The 16,163-nt window shown below is 30.8% G+C and overlaps 1 protein-coding gene across 5 annotated transcripts; it reads left to right on the top strand.

Annotated features, from left to right (window-relative positions):
• Window positions 1-207: 207 nt before the first annotated feature.
• Window positions 208-11,546, top strand: LOC132600584 (transcription factor TGA9-like). Of its 5 annotated transcripts, none has more exons than XM_060313848.1 (14): window positions 208-536; window positions 663-758; window positions 854-998; window positions 1,115-1,209; window positions 1,838-1,914; window positions 2,467-2,694; window positions 4,206-4,250; window positions 4,355-4,414; window positions 4,522-4,599; window positions 4,832-4,877; window positions 6,534-6,805; window positions 7,736-7,957; window positions 10,272-10,414; window positions 11,235-11,546. In XM_060313848.1, exons 3-14 carry the CDS (start codon window positions 892-894, stop codon window positions 11,320-11,322), a joined length of 1,461 nt encoding a protein of 486 aa, XP_060169831.1. In that variant the 5' UTR covers window positions 208-536; window positions 663-758; window positions 854-891; the 3' UTR covers window positions 11,323-11,546. The 5 variants fall into 5 exon arrangements, with proteins under 5 accessions (XP_060169831.1, XP_060169830.1, XP_060169828.1 ...); XM_060313847.1 differs by having other exon boundaries at window positions 1,112-1,209; XM_060313845.1 differs by having other exon boundaries at window positions 854-1,019; window positions 1,112-1,209.
• Window positions 11,547-16,163: the final 4,617 nt, after the last annotated feature.

Below are 16,163 nucleotides of genomic sequence, written 5' to 3'. Positions count from 1 at the left end.
ACATGGTAACAACTTTACCAGTTACGCCAAGGCTCCGCTCAAGCGATGAGTTTCAAAATTTGTACCAATAGGTGAGTTTCAAAATTTGATACACAATAGTCATACTTGTGATAACAACAGGAGGGGAGATACTAAAAAAAGCCAAATACACCCCATCATCAAAACAGAATAATCAGCAGACAGTTTTCTTCTTGTAGAAGTAGAAAAAAAGAGAAAGCTGATTTTTCTTAAATAAAATAAAGACCCCATGAATCAAAAGATCAAAAAATGCCTTTGCCATGCCCACAAGAAAAGAGATAAAGTTGAAATAACACAAACTTAGAAAAGAAAGACTTTCTTTTTTTGAAAAAATAATAAAATACTTTGGACCCTCTTGTTGGTAGCTTCTACTATTATTTTTATAGCATAGAAGAAGTATATAGCTATATCTACATTCTTTGAAAATAAAGCTTAGATCTTTTTAGCTTCTTTCCACTTTTCATTCTCTTGCTTCTGAGGAAAAGTTGGTTTTTATTCAAGAAGATCATTAAACTGAGGTAAAACATATAGTTTTCTTGCTCTTTATTTCTTCTTCTCAAAGCTACCATATAATCTTGAAAACTATTGAATATTTTTCAAAATGATTGATTTTGCAGTTTTTTTTTTTTTTGTTCTTTTATCAGGGAAGATGAAGAATGGTTGTTTGCATGACAATAAAACTTTGCTTCTGAGGAACAGTTAGTTTTTTCTTTTTCTTTCAAGAACATCCTTAAACTAAGGTAAAACATGTTTTTTTTTCCTTCTCAAACCTACCATTTAATCTTGATTATTTTTTGGGTATTTTCAAAATGAAGGATTTTTTTTTTTTAATCAGGGAAGATCAAGAATGGTCTGAAAATTAGTTTTGTTTGCATGGAGAGTCAAAGAATTGGAGACACTTCAAGTACTTTGTCAGCTGATCACAACATGCCTTATGCACTTCTTCGTGGCCTAAATCCTCCTAATAGCACAAGCTTCATGTATCATTCAACACAAAATTAGTAATTCTTTTGTCTTACCTTTGTTTATTTATTATTTTAGTTTCAATTTTTAGAACATGGGGTTTTTGACAATTTGTGATTTTTTGGTGTAGTAGTAATCAAGAACCACCAGCTTTTGATTTTGGGGAGCTGGAAGAAGCTATTGTTCTGCAAGGAGTTAAGATGAGCAATGATGATTCTGTTAGATCATGTATGCCTTTTTTTTTTTCCTCTTCTTTTTCTGACGTTTGCAAAGTGTAACCAAGCTCATGGATAATGGAGTCAAAATTTTCAATCAGAAAGATTTAAAATAAAAAATATAGAAAAAGTTGACGGGATTTACGTATATTATATATGCATAAAAAATATTTTTAATTTAATATATACTGTATTTTTCTGATAAATGAGTTAGATAAACCTTTTTTGCCCCTAACTCCGTCCATGCTCATAAAAATATATTAAGTGTAATTTTTTCAACGGATTTTTTTTAAATAAACCCCTTTTGCCCTTAGGTCCGCTCGTGCTCATTTAGGGGGTAGGGTAGAGAGAAAGTCTGTTTGAAAATGTCAACAAAAACAAAGTATTATTGCCATTTCCAAAACAGTAATCATTTCATTAGAAAAAGACTTGAATGGCGTGGGGTTTCATAAAAGGAAACTTGAACTCTTTTGCATGATTTACTGGCTCCATAACTGCAGTTACAACTGCCAAAAAGAAAAAGAAAAAAAAAGTCTTTTTGTTACTTTACTTTTGTTTTGTTCTTTTGTTCTTTTTTTTTTTTTTTTTGTAATTATGTAAATTTTTATTTGAGATATTGCTTTTTTGTGATTTGTGTGCAGCTTTATATGGATCAGGCACAGACAGACCTGCAGCAACTCTGGAGATGTTCCCATCTTGGCCTACTAGATTCCCAAGAGTACAATATCCCCTTGGCTGATTTTACTATTATAGCTCTAAACATATATATCCATAATAGGAAACTCTTTTCAATTAACATCTCTTTTTGATCAGACTTGTGAGTACTTCTGGCTTTAAGTTAATTTTGTAAGGTTAATAATGTTGTTTTTGAAAATGATTTTCAAAGCTAATCTAATACTACTATGTTATATACCCTGATTCCCTGAAAATGCAACACTTCTTTTACCTACCATATCAATCAGGTGGGGAGATACAATTATGTTTATAGCTTCGACAGAACTCAGTAATTTTGATTCAGACTCTATATTTCTGTTACAAAATTCATTTAATATGTATAAATAATTTATTAAGAAAGTAAGGTTCCTTTTTCTAGAATTCGAAACGTATACATTCAAAATTCTTGCTCTGTTACTAATAATAGTATAGTTTAGTTTGTGATAACAAGTTAGTTATCAGTTTTATATCAGGATACTCGTTAACGTTTATCATATTGGTTTTTTTTTTTCATAGTATCAGTGCGTAAAACTTTAAACGGCGTTTTTGGATACAGGGAAGCTCAAAATCAGGAGGAGGAGAAGAGAGTAGTGATTCAGGTTCAGCACTAAACACTACTATTTCAAGCAGAGGTGAAGCAAATTTGGAGCCTGAATCTCCTATCAGTCAGGCCTTTGAACAACAACAACAACAGCATCAACAACAATTTCAAGAAATGGCAAGTGATAGTCCAAGAACAGGAGTGTCACATATTGAACCAGCTTCAAAATCCAACTATGAAAAGGTTTTTTTTTTTTTTTTTTTTTTTAAACTTCACAAGATTATTTTCCCATTTATGCTTTGAGTTTGGAAGAATCTAATAATTTTGACTTAAAAATTAATTTAATATATACAATAACAACAACATATCAGTGTAATCTCACAAGTGGAGTCTAAAAGGATAATGTGTACGCAACATTATTCCTACCTTGTGCGGGTAGAAGAATTGTTACTTGGCTCAAGAATTAATTTAATATATACAAACTATAAATTTCGAACACTATAATTTCAAAGGGTTAAAATTCAAAACTCATAAACGTTAAATTCTAAATATATTTTTGTTTTATATCCCAAAAACTCAGGGACAATATGTGGCCTTTTCACTGTTTTTGGGTGAAAATGCAAAAGCAATCACAAACCCAATAACTGCCAAGAAAATAAGCCAAAGGGCAGATTTTTTATGATCTCTTATTGATTCTCTTGATTTATATTCTGACAAAGATGAGGAAAAAAAGGCATCTTTACAGTAACTATATATACTACTACTATTTGCCCTTTAGTTTTTTTTCTTTTTCTCAAAAGTGGTTTTTGTTGACTAACTTTTAGAACTGCAGTTTAAGTTTTACTCTCTTCGTCTCAATTTATGTGATATTTTTTAAATTTTGCGAGCCAATCCAATTTTTCTTTGACCGAATGTTCTTATCTGTCTTTTAAATATTTTAAATTGTTAATTCTTGTGATTTATAGTATATTTAACATAGTTTTCAAATACATAAATTTTATCTCCAAAAATTTAAAGCTTCTATGTCTACATTCAATGTCAAAGTTTAGAAGTTTAAATTTTAAAATTTAAATTGTGTCATGAGCCTGTTTGGATGGGCTTATGCCTATGAGCTGAAAACAGCTTATAAGCTAAAAAAATAAGTTGGGGTAGTCTAACTTATTTTTTTTGGCTTATAAGCTGTTTTCAGCTTATAAGCTGCTTTAGATAAGTTAAGTCAAATGGACCCAATTATTTTTTTGAGCTTATTTTAAGCACAAAAGAACTTTAAGCTGACCAATCAAACACTCAAAAAAGCTGAAAACAGCTTATAAGTAACTTATAAGCCAATCCAAACGGGCTCCATATAAATTGGGAAAGAAAGGTTAGTTCATAAAATAATCTTTTCTACTATCCCAGAACTGTAGTTAACTCCTTGTTCTTTAGGCCTTTAATCTTTCTTGGAAGTAGAAAAAGCAAATCTAGAAGAATGGCAGGTGATATAATGAATTTGGTCATGCTAACATCAGATATACATAAGAAAATGAACTCCAGTCTGAACAGTGCTTAAGTAATTACAAATTTGATTTTAGTCAAAATATCATTAAGTCTTCCAAAAGATCCTGCTATTTTTGACACGTTATACCTCTAAAGTATAAAGTTAAACAAAGTAAACTCAAAATGAAATAAAGGAGAAAATTTCTAGCTTCACGGAATTACAGAATTATTTAAAAAAATGTTTGCATATAATTTACATATAATTTTATTTTCTGCAGAGAAAGGCTGCTGGTTCAACTTCAGATAGGGTGACTGATGCTAAGGTGGACCTTTTATTATGTTATCACTATTATTTTGCAGTACCATTTAGTATAATTACATATTTTTTTTAAGAAAAACTTCTTAAAATAAATTTTGTTGACCGCAGACTTTGAGACGTTTAGCTCAAAATAGAGAGGCAGCAAGGAAAAGCAGACTAAGAAAAAAGGTAAAATAACACACTTTAAATTAATAATAAATTTTAATTATGAAAATTGAAGCTCCTATATAAATTCTTTGTACTTTACATAGTTAATTTTTTTTTTTTTTTGGCAGGCTTATGTACAACAGCTAGAAACAAGTAGGATAAGACTTGCTCAGCTAGAACAAGAACTTCAAAGGGCTAGGTCTCAGGTTTGATTTTCTTTGAAAATTAATGACTGAATTTTTTGTTTATTGAATAAGGCCTGTTTGGTGCGATGAGAATTATTTTTCAAGAAAATATTTTTTGTGATAATGTAATTTGTTGAAATTTGATTATCAAATAAGAAAATATTTAGGAGAAATAATTTGTGTTGTACCAAACACACCTAACTTGAGTGGATAATAATTAATAAATATTCCTGCTTTTTGTTGTGGCAACCAGGGGATTTTTATGGGAGGTGGTGCTGCTGGTTCCAACATCAGCTCTGGTAAAGTTTGAATCTTATTTTATTAGGGATCTTAAACATTTTTAGGTATACGGCTAGATATTTTACCTGTTTAATGTAATTATTTGTAGTCCTCGTCGGTATATGCTTAGCATATAATAGTTTAAAATAAATATAAATCAGTACTATTTTTTTGGGCAGCCTCAAAAGAATATATACACACTGTGTACACACTGATAATACATGAATTATCAATTGATTTTATTCAGTATTATTAAAAGAATAAAATATATATTTACTTTTTGTTGTAGACTTTGTTGGATTTGTGTAGTCCAAATATATATATATTTTTAATGGAAATCCCATTATCTTTTTGGGTTTCAATCTTGACAGTGACATCTAAGATAGAAGTATTTTACAGTTTTGACTATACGCAGCACGCAATATCTGAACTTTCAGAACTGTAAGTTTCAGTCAATAGAGCCATTTTTTCAGGTCAAAGCTTGTAATTTTTGGTTTCTGAATTTGGACAGAAGAAAAATGTACTCTTCATTTTGACCGTAGAAAATTTATATTTTTCTTGTCGTCTTTTGTGTTCTAAAGGACTATCATAATATCATGTAGAGAATTAAATAACTACTGTTTCAAAATTGTTAAAGCCTCAACAATAGACCAAATATGTATTTATTTTCCTTTTTTGTCTTAAAAAATTATTCATTTTTATATTTAGTAAGTTTTAAATTCAAAAGGGTATCTTTTATACTCCCTCCGTGTTTCATAGTAAGTGGTGTTTTTATCTTTTCATTTTGTTTCAAAATAAATGGTGTTTCACAAAATCAAGAAGACATTATTTTTTTCTTCCAATTTTACCCTTATTTAAATAAGTAGAGTATTACCTAACTATTTAAGTGAGTAGCCTGTTACCTAACCAAGAAATCATTAAACAACTACTTTTTTAGGGCATTTACTAAAGGTAAGTTTGTAAAAATATTTTTTATATTTGTCTAGGTGTAAGTATTTTTCTTAAGGGGTGTGCTCAAACTAAAAAAATCACTTATTATGAAACAGAGAGAGTATATTAGACACACTTTTAATTTAAAATTTGATAGTCAATTTTTTTTATATTCTTTAACTTTATGCTCAATCAGGAATAAGACACACAAACTAATAAGAAAAATGGAAGCATATATATGGGTGTGTATTTGTATTAGGTTCCCTAGTAGAGCTTTTTAATGACATCTTAGTATTTGCATGCTAGTAATATACCATGCATGGGACACTATTTGTTCCTCAATATAACTATAGTGACAAAGAATTACTTGTTCAATGGGTGTCAATCATTCATTGAAAAATCACAATATGTTTTTTTCGTGTGTTTATTTCTTTATATTTTGATTCCTCTCGAAAAAAAGATTTGACTTCGCCAACAATAGGGATAGATATACCTTGCCTCATGGAGTGTCACGTGATGCCTCTTCGTCGAATTCTTTATTAAATAGGCATATATGGATAATAATAAAATAAAATATTGGCTACGTACAATAGATCCCTGTGGTCCGGCCCTTCTCCGAACTCCGCACAGCGAAAACTTAGTGCACCATGCTGCCCTTTCACTATAGCGGTTTATTTATTTGTTCACTTTTTCCAATATTTAACACAACTTACAACAAATCATGCGTACGCCACTGATGCCAACAGGTGCTGCAATGTTTGACATGGAATATTCAAGATGGTTGGATGATGATCAAAGGCACATATCTGAACTTAGAACAGCATTGCAAGCACATTTAGGAGATGGTGATCTAAGAGTAATAGTTGATGGATACGTTGCTCATTATGATGAGTTTTTTCGACTTAAAGGAGTTGCAGCCAAATCTGATGTATTTCACCTCATCTCTGGAATTTGGACAACTCCAGCTGAACGTTGCTTCCTTTGGATGGGTGGTTTTAGGCCCTCTGAACTCATCAAGGTAAATATTTTTTACGTTATCAGTTTATTTCAATCTGTTATTGTTAGTAAAAAGTTAAAGTTTATCACTGATAATGTAAATAGTAAGGTCACGTATAAGGTAGTTATAATTTTTTTTTTTTTAAACACTAACCACATATTTTAACCTGTTATATCAGAACCTTCCTTATGTTCGAGGTTACTAATTCCCAATTTTTATGCATATGTATCTAAAATTATCTTGTAGATTACTTAATAGTTAATAGCATAAGTTTTTTAAATATTATTTTTATATGGGATCAACTTTTCTAATTACAGAAATGATTTACTCCCTTTGTCCCAATTTATGTAGCACGCTTTCCTTTTTGGTCTGTCCAAAAAGAATATTACATTTTTATAGTTAGAACTATGTTTACCCTTGATAAGATGATTTATAGCAACACAAATGTCGAAGGCCTGTTTTAGATCACAAGTTTTAAAAGTCTTTCTTTCTTTCTTAGACTCCGTCCTCAGTCAAATAATGCCACATAATTTGGCATAGAATGAGTAACTTATAGCATTGACGTTGTAATAATTTTTTTTTACGCTATAAGTAAAATTTAACCTGATATAGAAGCTTACTCGTCTTATTTTACAAGTTACTAATTTTACTTATTATGGACATTCCTTATGATTTTTTGAATGACTTAATTGTGAGAAAAAAATTGCAATAGTCAATATATAAAAGTTAAACTCTAGCAGGAAAACAACTTTCCTCCCGTGTGGCTTTAATATTTGTTGACACTGATTGAGCCACCCTTTTGTTGAAAAATTACACAATGTAGATTGGAAAACAAAAAATTATGCATATGCGTTTACTTTTCTATATATGACTTTGCTTAATGAAAACTCTGGTTTTCCCACTATTTGTTGCTAGCTAATGATATGATCTTTAATTCTTGATATTGATCAGATGTTGATAGCACAATTGGACCCCTTAACACAGCAGCAAGTTGTTGGAATTTACAGTCTGCAACAATCATCACAACAGGCTGAAGAAGCACTGTCACAAGGCTTAGAACAATTACAACAATCTTTAATTGAAACTGTTGCAAGTGGTTCTGTCAATGATGGTATGCATATTATGGCTGTGGCATTGGGCAAGCTTGCTAATCTAGAAGGCTTTGTTCGTCAGGTAAAATTTATTGACAATCACTTAATCTTGAATTAATTTCTTTAGCATATCACTTTTTGTACAAGTTGATTGATTTATGTTATATGGGATGATCGCTAGTAAAGTGTTTGGGTCTTGGAAGGGTAAGTAGATGTTCTTACCTCCACTTTTTAATTAGACGCTTCGGGTTTGAATTCCGGTAATAATTTTTTTTTTTTTTTGACAAAGATCGCTTTCCTATTTAATGAAACGAATTTATTTAGTCGGGCTTGTGGGTAGGATTTTGGAAGATTATACATTTATACCACAAAAAAATTACTGATATATCTGAAGCTCTCATTCCACTCTGTCATTACAAAAACCATTGGAAAATCACGTTGCGAAGGATGTACTGTCGGAGTTTGACTTGTCAGTAAGGGGTTTCTGGGAGACGTTATCAATAAGCTAAATTATGGATTTTTTTTAGTGGAAGTATTACTATTTCATATAATCCTTTAATTTCATTGTAAAATTCAAATGTAGACTTTCCCTTAGGGCTTTAGTGTAGTGGTAAGGTGTATGTCACGAACTTAAATCCCGTCATTGACAAAAGCTCCATTATCAACTAAGTTTCGAACGGTGGGTTGTTGACCCTCGGGAATTTATTGGTTTTAAGAAAAATTGTACAATTTTTGTAGCCTTTTGAGTAAAGCAAATGGTTATTTTAGATAAAGCCTTTTTGTCTCTTTTTATCACCTTTGTCTACCACTAGAAACTAGAATGTTTAAACTTTTATAACTTAGACACATTATGCCAATGTCCTTTCTCATTAAGGTACTTTTGAGACTGATCTGATGGGAAAAAGGAGATGATTTTGTCAGTGTGGGGGAGAAAAAAGAAGAAATTAAGATGAGGAAGGACTAATACGATGACTTTTTTTTTTTTTTTTTTTCTCTTTTGATCTTTTTGTTATAGTAGATATCATCACATTAAAATCCTTTTACACTTTGCTTTCTTCATACTATGGCCATAGATTCCAAAAGTACTTTGTAGGTAGTCATGTCAATGAACAATTTGTGGTATCAAACCTCTTCACAACTTTTCTCACTTTTGAAAGCTTGGCAACTTCACTTTAAAAGATGGGATTTTATGTGAAAAATGGAGAATCTTAAGATACCCTTTTAATCATGATTCTTTAACAGAAATAAGGATAATGAAAAATAATTCCATTGGTAAGGACATTTTTCACTTTCTAGGACTACATTTTTACCTACTAATAGAGGAATCCTTCTCGAAGCAATTGTTCTGCACTAACAATATAAAAAGTATTTATATAATCAGGTCATATAAAAAGTTATTACATATAAATTTTTTATGATAATAATACTTGCTATGTTAAATTACACTAACATAATGTAAAGAGTCTTTAGGTTGACATTGTTTATATTTTATATCTTTTCGAAAATGACCTCTACTTGCTATAAAATCTATTTGATTGTTGTTAGAGCAATGTCATGTAGTTCCACTAAAGGTGCTTAACCAAATTCCTAATATATAGGTCCCCACTATAGCAATAATTGGTTAGTTAATGCATTTAGAGATGCTCCTCCCTTGGATTGTGGCTTTGTTTTGCTATTAATTACTTGTGTTTTTTCGTTTACTTTGAAAGGAATCCTCTTAATTCTTAAATATGACTTCTTATTTCATATGATAAAAAGATTTAAGAAAAATATCTATCTCACTCTTCATTTTAAGAACTACTTTTATTGGAAAAAAATATTCCGTGATTCTTTCACTCTGTCCAAATTTTGGTAGACAAAGTTACCCGATACATATACAGGTGGAACATAGTATGTATCTTGTGGAATCAGTCCAAGTGCCCCGAAAAAACAAAAAATGAACTACTTTTAATCAAGAGTTCATTGACTTAAATTCATTTTTAACACAGTGAGCAAATAATGGAAGAGTATGGTATTGTTTTTAGGTACATTATTTTTCTCTCTAGGTCCACTTTACAATTTGACAATATAGCATGCTTGATTTTCATAGTAATATCCTATTGATAAATTATACATTTTATTTGGATGTGTTCCTATCTGAAAATGATGCCTGTCCAAATAATGGCCATAATTTAAATATCTTATAGACAAGACAACTAAAGCGGGTTCCAATTTTTCAACCATTTTGAAAGTTGTATTTAAAGATTAGGGGTCCATATCCAAATTCTAGCTGATTCTTTTGGTTGGATTAAGATGTTTATACTAAAAATAATATATTTGGTGTCACTTGCTATATCATAGAGAATGTAGGAATTTTGACCACTTTCTTTTTGTGTTCATGTGAATGTAATTTGCAGGCTGATAATTTAAGACAACAAACACTACACCAATTGCGCAGAACATTGACAATTAGACAAGCAGCAAGGTGCTTCATGGTGATAGGGGAATATTATGGTCGATTACGAGCCTTAAGTTCCCTATGGGCATCACGTCCTAGAGAGTAAGAACCAATTCAAATTTTCCTTTCGCTCTTTAGTATTCGCTTTGTGATCCGACTAATTAATTCGAACTTATTCCGGGGAGTCCCACTTTGGGGTTGGAGCGTTTTTTTACTAAAAGTGGCTTCATTCCTAAGACTTGAACGCAAGACCTTAACCTTTAATTATTTTTTTGATTTTCAACTCGGTGTTCAGTATATACTTTGGACGCAACTAAATTGAATTCGCGCCGAAGACTCCCACTTTATGGAGTAAACGCATTATACTAAAAGCGGTTGCATCTCTGAGCTCGAATCCGAGACATCAATATATTTTCCCATTCGGTATTTAGTATACACTTTGGGGCATCATGACTAAATTGGATTTGCGCCGAAGACTCCCACTTTATGGTAGAAAATGCTTGCATCTCTGAGGCTCGAATCCGAGACGTCAATAGTTTTTTCCACTCGGGCATTTGATAATCGCTTTGGGGCTCGATTAATTTACTTTATCAATGGAATAAAAAAGAAATGGAGTTGTATAAATTGAAACTGAAGGAGTATAAAGTAAATGATGACACATAAATAGTGGTAGATCAGGATTTAAGCTCTATTGGTTTATCATTAAATTCATTCTATTTTTAAAGTTATGAGTTCATATTTGTTGCTTGTTGCAATTTTAATGTAATTTTACACATAAGTTTATGTTCCTATCGAAAATATCGAGTTTAAATGATTCCGGTAATTTAAAGCTTGCATATAAACTGGTATGTATACAGTATGTTAATGGGAAATTGTATTCCTAATAGCGATATAATGATTTTTAACCGCTTTGTGTTTTTAGGACTATGATGGCAGATGATAACTCTTGTCAAACAGCAACAGAGTTGCAGATGATACAAGCATCCCAACACCATTTCTCAAATATGTGATTCTTGATGATGATCAAAGTTGTCCCATTATGGTTCTGAGAGCTGTGGTATTTAGATGAGATAGGGATTTTTTTCTTTTTTACTTTATTTGATGCATTATCTCTATATTAAAATGTATTTCTCGTCTTGTAAATGTATAAAATCAGTTTTAGTGTTCCCAGGAAGCTTATAATTGGGGCAATGAGATAACAATGAAAGTAGCAACATCAAAAAGAGTTTATATATCGTGAGAGGCTAATTCAAAATCTAAAGTCTACGGGTTTCTGTAACGAGCTCAAGTTAATTGAGTTCACAATCAAATATTTATAAATATTTGTGATTTCGTAATATAATACAGGGTCTGAACAAAACCTATTGAGTTCACATATCCATACTTTATAGACTAGGTGCGTTCTTGTATGCTATCAGTGTTAGAAGTTTTGACTCGGTAAATAGTTACTTACTCTTTGAGTGCTTATACCAATTCAATAAATACATGACATGGTTTCTCAAATAGGATCACTAAATCATAGCATTTGGTGTAAGCACGTGGTGTAGGTAAGTTAATTTTTACCATTACTAGGTTACTTTATCTATTTATTAGATAACTTATCTTATTTTTAAAAATTACAAATCTCACATTTTAAGGAGATTTACTTGTAAAGAAATCGTTACATTTACTATTTATATATATATAACATAAACTCAAAAGAACATTAAGATTATTATATTTGAGCACCTTCTTCATTGGGAAAGAGAGAAATTAGGAGACAAAGGGTACGTGGGTTCTTTTGGCGGTGGGTTGATAGAAGATTTGAGGACAAAGATAGGTTGATTAATTGCTCTTTCTTTTATTATTATGTGAAGTGGTTGAGAAGATTTTTTTTTAAGCACAAGTGACAACTGAGAAACAGGAAGATAAGTTGGATTTGCATCTTCTTTTAGCAAATGAAAGATATATGTAATTGGTTTTGCTCTTGGTGTGCATGAAGAGGTTATCAAAGTCCCATATTTTAATGAAGGGGCTACACATCAATTTAATTGGCTCTTCAACACACACATCCGATCAACAACTTGGAGGTATGGTTGAGTGACTTAAGACATTATATTGATTTACTAAATCAACATATCATGGGTTCAAATCCAATTTCCTCCGATATGGAAACAAATGGCGGGCTCAGGTGGATGTCCTGCTGATCTTGACTTTACCAATAGGGAAACACACATATATACATATGCAATATGTACTTGGGGTGGTCTTCGAATTCTAATAATAGCTTAGTTACCATATTTTACCAGATTACCAAATGCTTATCGACAGATTTATCTATAATTACCTAATAAATAATCTAATTATATATATTTTATGTACTGTCAGTATGTAAAATTTTTCTTATTTATACGTAGTAGATGGGAGGAGAAGAGATTACAAGATGAAAAATCGAACCCTCAATAACAAGCATAAATTTTCAAGTAAACTAACCAACTGACTACTAAGATTCCCCTTAGTGTATAAAGTTTAAATTTAAATTCTCATTCCTTTTTTATTTATTAAATTATTACTATTTTTAGATATTTTGATGACTCATATTTTTACGCTAACTTTAAATTCATATTCCATGATTTTTCTTGTGTGACTAGATTTATAACTCAATTGTCTGGTTTCTCCCCCCACCTTTTTTTTAAATAGCAATTACAGCACCACCATTCACACGCAGGGGCAGATCTACTTGTTGGTTACGCATTACCTAAATTTAGTAGTTCTGGTCTATACTTTGTATATATATTAAGAAATTTATTAAATATTTAACTATAAATAAAATTCTTTTTGATATAGAATATTAAAGTAAGATTGCTATAACAATTCGTAAATTTCAAATTCTGAATTCACTTCTAATTACAATTTTCATTAACCTGCTTAAAAATGGACCGTACAACATTAGGACAGGAAAAGTTTAATAACCTTTTTGCTGGTGTAAAATATAAGTGGACGAAGAATATTTTACTTTATATGCATATCTCACGAACCCTGCAAGTTTTTGACTTTTTTTTTTTTATGTGTTTCAATTAAGATTTTGTTATTAATTAAAAACACCTACAACGACATCAACTAACATGCTCCTATAGCTGATTAGCCACTTTTCGTGCATAAATTAAAAGTTATAATTTCAATTAGATTACTTTTACTTCTGATTGCCATTATAAGAAGCATTTCAAATTAACCTATAAGAATAAAATAATATAAAGGAAAAAGATGTCCATACCTATCATTATCAGCGTGCCTTTGTTAACCAAATTAGATTACTAATTGGGTATTAGCAAAAGATTGTATAAAAATAATTTTTAAATTAATTAAGAATCTCATGTCGTTTTACAAATTAGGTTTGGGGTATCAAATAAGCCGTGATGCTTTTGATCAGTACCTTCTAGTTGATTAGAGGATGAAAAGGAGATCAACTATAAACTTTGTTTTTATGAAAATGAAGGTTACTCAATAAAATAAGTAGAAATATATAGTGTTCACTGTTCAATTTTCGGTCTTATTTATGAAAAATAATCATTAGTATCATGAAATTTCACAAATAAAACTGCATGATAATGTCCTAGATTTCACGTGTGCAAATTAAAATTTCATGACAATAACTATTTTTCAATTACAAAAGGTAAAAACTCGTCATTTGTGAATTAATTATACCCTGTGTCACACCCCATTTTTACCCGGAGGTTAAAATTAGAAGTACGACATATTGGAGATTCCTATTTTTGTTATGTTGTTAAGGAGTCGCCACCTAATTATTTATGGTTAATTAGGACACTTAAAGTTTATTAAAGTTATTAGGTTTAAAGTTAACTCTGTTTAAGATCTGCGAAACTTAAGATTCTAGGTAAAGGTTCAATTAGTCTAAAGGGAAGGTATTAGGCATCCTTTAAGACCCATTAACAATGGTTAACCGACCGGACTTATAATTAATTAGATTAAGTGTAAATATAGTATTATAGAAAAAAGAAAGTAGCTTTGTAAGTATGCCTAAAGTTACAGATAAATATGTAAGAATGCTATTTAAAATAAAACTTATAAAAGGTAATAATAATTCGTATGAGAGAGTGCTTTTAATGCTATTTTGAAATACGACTTATAAATGTTGTTAAAGTTTTAAGACAGAAGTATAATAACGTCGTTTAAAATAATATTTGTAGAAAATACCAATTGCGTAAAAGAGTTTAATTAAAAATAAACTAAAAGAAAGCGGGACAGGTAATGTTTATATGTGGAGGAAATGACTAAAATTTAAAGAGTTATTTAGTAAAATTTTAAAAGTTGTTCTAGATAAATATGTATTTCAATATGTATTTCTGAATGTTGCAAAAAAAAAAGAACTTAAAAATGAAAAGGTTGTTTTGTTGAATTAGCTTGCCTTTTTATTTCTCAAATGAGTTAGCATTAGTGTCAAAATATGTAATGTTTTAAATTTCTTAACTAAAATATGTGGTCATGTTATTTGAAAATCTATTATTCTAATAAAGTAGATATTGTAGATATCATGAATAATCTAACAAAAAAAAGAGGATGCAATCTTAAGGAATTAACCATTGGTATTCTTTGAATTAACCACCCGTTATTCCCGAAACTATCTATACTAATTTTCTTATAATTCATCTAAGCTAAATAGAAACAAGAGTAAGATAAAGTGTTAGTCAAAACAATACAAGTTAAGCATAAAATAAAACTAAAGCACGAAATAAAATTAAATGGGATTAATCCATTTTTTCATGGACTGCTGCTACAGTCTGTTTTGCTGGTGGGCTTTAGCCCAAATTTCATTCCTCTATTGGTGCTGCAGGCTGGGCTGACACAGGAGGGGATTTTGTTGGGCTTTTTAGCCCAACGCCAAATGCGGAGAAAAGACGACGAGCCGCTTGGACTCGTATGCGATGTTCATGCGTAAGAACAAAGGGAAATAATTAGTGTATTATCAATGAACAAGGATGAATATAAAGGATGTAAACTAAAACAAAACCAATCGCCTGTGTATATGATGTATATGCTGTGTATATTCGCGTGGCAAAAGCATAATAGCGAAGGGGAGAAAGGAGAATAAAATTTCCCAAAGCATACAAGCAAGGGTTAAGCAACATGTTCAAACAGATTTCGATACCAAATACAAATAACTATAGCAGATATGTAAAATGTAAAACTTGGGGGATATGATCGAGGGGGGAAGATAGGTAACAATAGACAAAAAAAAAAATGAGTGCCAGCAATTTAACTGTGAAGATAGATAAAATATATACGAGCAAGATAGGGACATTCACTGTTATATTTCACATCTGTTTTAGATTACCAGATCCTTAATCCAACAGCGATAAAAGAAAAGCATTCGACAGACAAATCAATATCTAGACTTAGTAGTATAAAACTAGGCTCTCAGACTCATAAAGGTTATCCCTCAGGAGACTCAACCAACTAATCTACAGAGTACTTTCAGTAGATCGAAACTAGACGACATATTTAAACTTTAAAACTCTATAATACATGCTGTGACAGGGTCTGAATGATCTTAAATATAAGTAGGCATCACAGATACGCAACCAATAGCCAAATACATGGTCTGAAAAAATATCCCTAAGCATGGGATTATTACGCAAAGAAATCAACAACAGCGAAACTGGACATGGCAGCGAGATCTTTCTTTTATACCAGCAAAACCAAATCGACAATCTCAGTTTTATTTGACCGCAAAACATGTAGTATGCTGTACACACATGAGAGTAATTCAATATTTTGCAGGCATGATTTAGCACACCCAGGAAAAGAAAGAAGATGCAGGGGTGACTTAAAGCAAGAAGAGATGCTTTGGAAA

This window comes from Lycium barbarum, chromosome 6 (genome assembly GCF_019175385.1).
Source record: "Lycium barbarum isolate Lr01 chromosome 6, ASM1917538v2, whole genome shotgun sequence".
In the NCBI taxonomy this organism is placed as follows: Eukaryota; Viridiplantae; Streptophyta; class Magnoliopsida; order Solanales; family Solanaceae; genus Lycium; species Lycium barbarum.
This window is presented reverse-complemented; position numbering and strand designations above follow the sequence as displayed.

Excerpts from the sequence above, each read along its gene's own strand:
- LOC132600584 (XM_060313845.1), top strand. The coding sequence starts at position 892 with ATGGAGAGTCAAAGAATTGGAGACACTTCAAGTACTTTGTCAGCTGAT. Across the intron at positions 1,210-1,837 it reads TGATGATTCTGTTAGATCAT|CTTTATATGGATCAGGCACA; the intron begins GTATGCCTTTTT and ends ATTTGTGTGCAG. Across the intron at positions 4,600-4,831 it reads TTCAAAGGGCTAGGTCTCAG|GGGATTTTTATGGGAGGTGG; the intron begins GTTTGATTTTCT and ends TGTGGCAACCAG.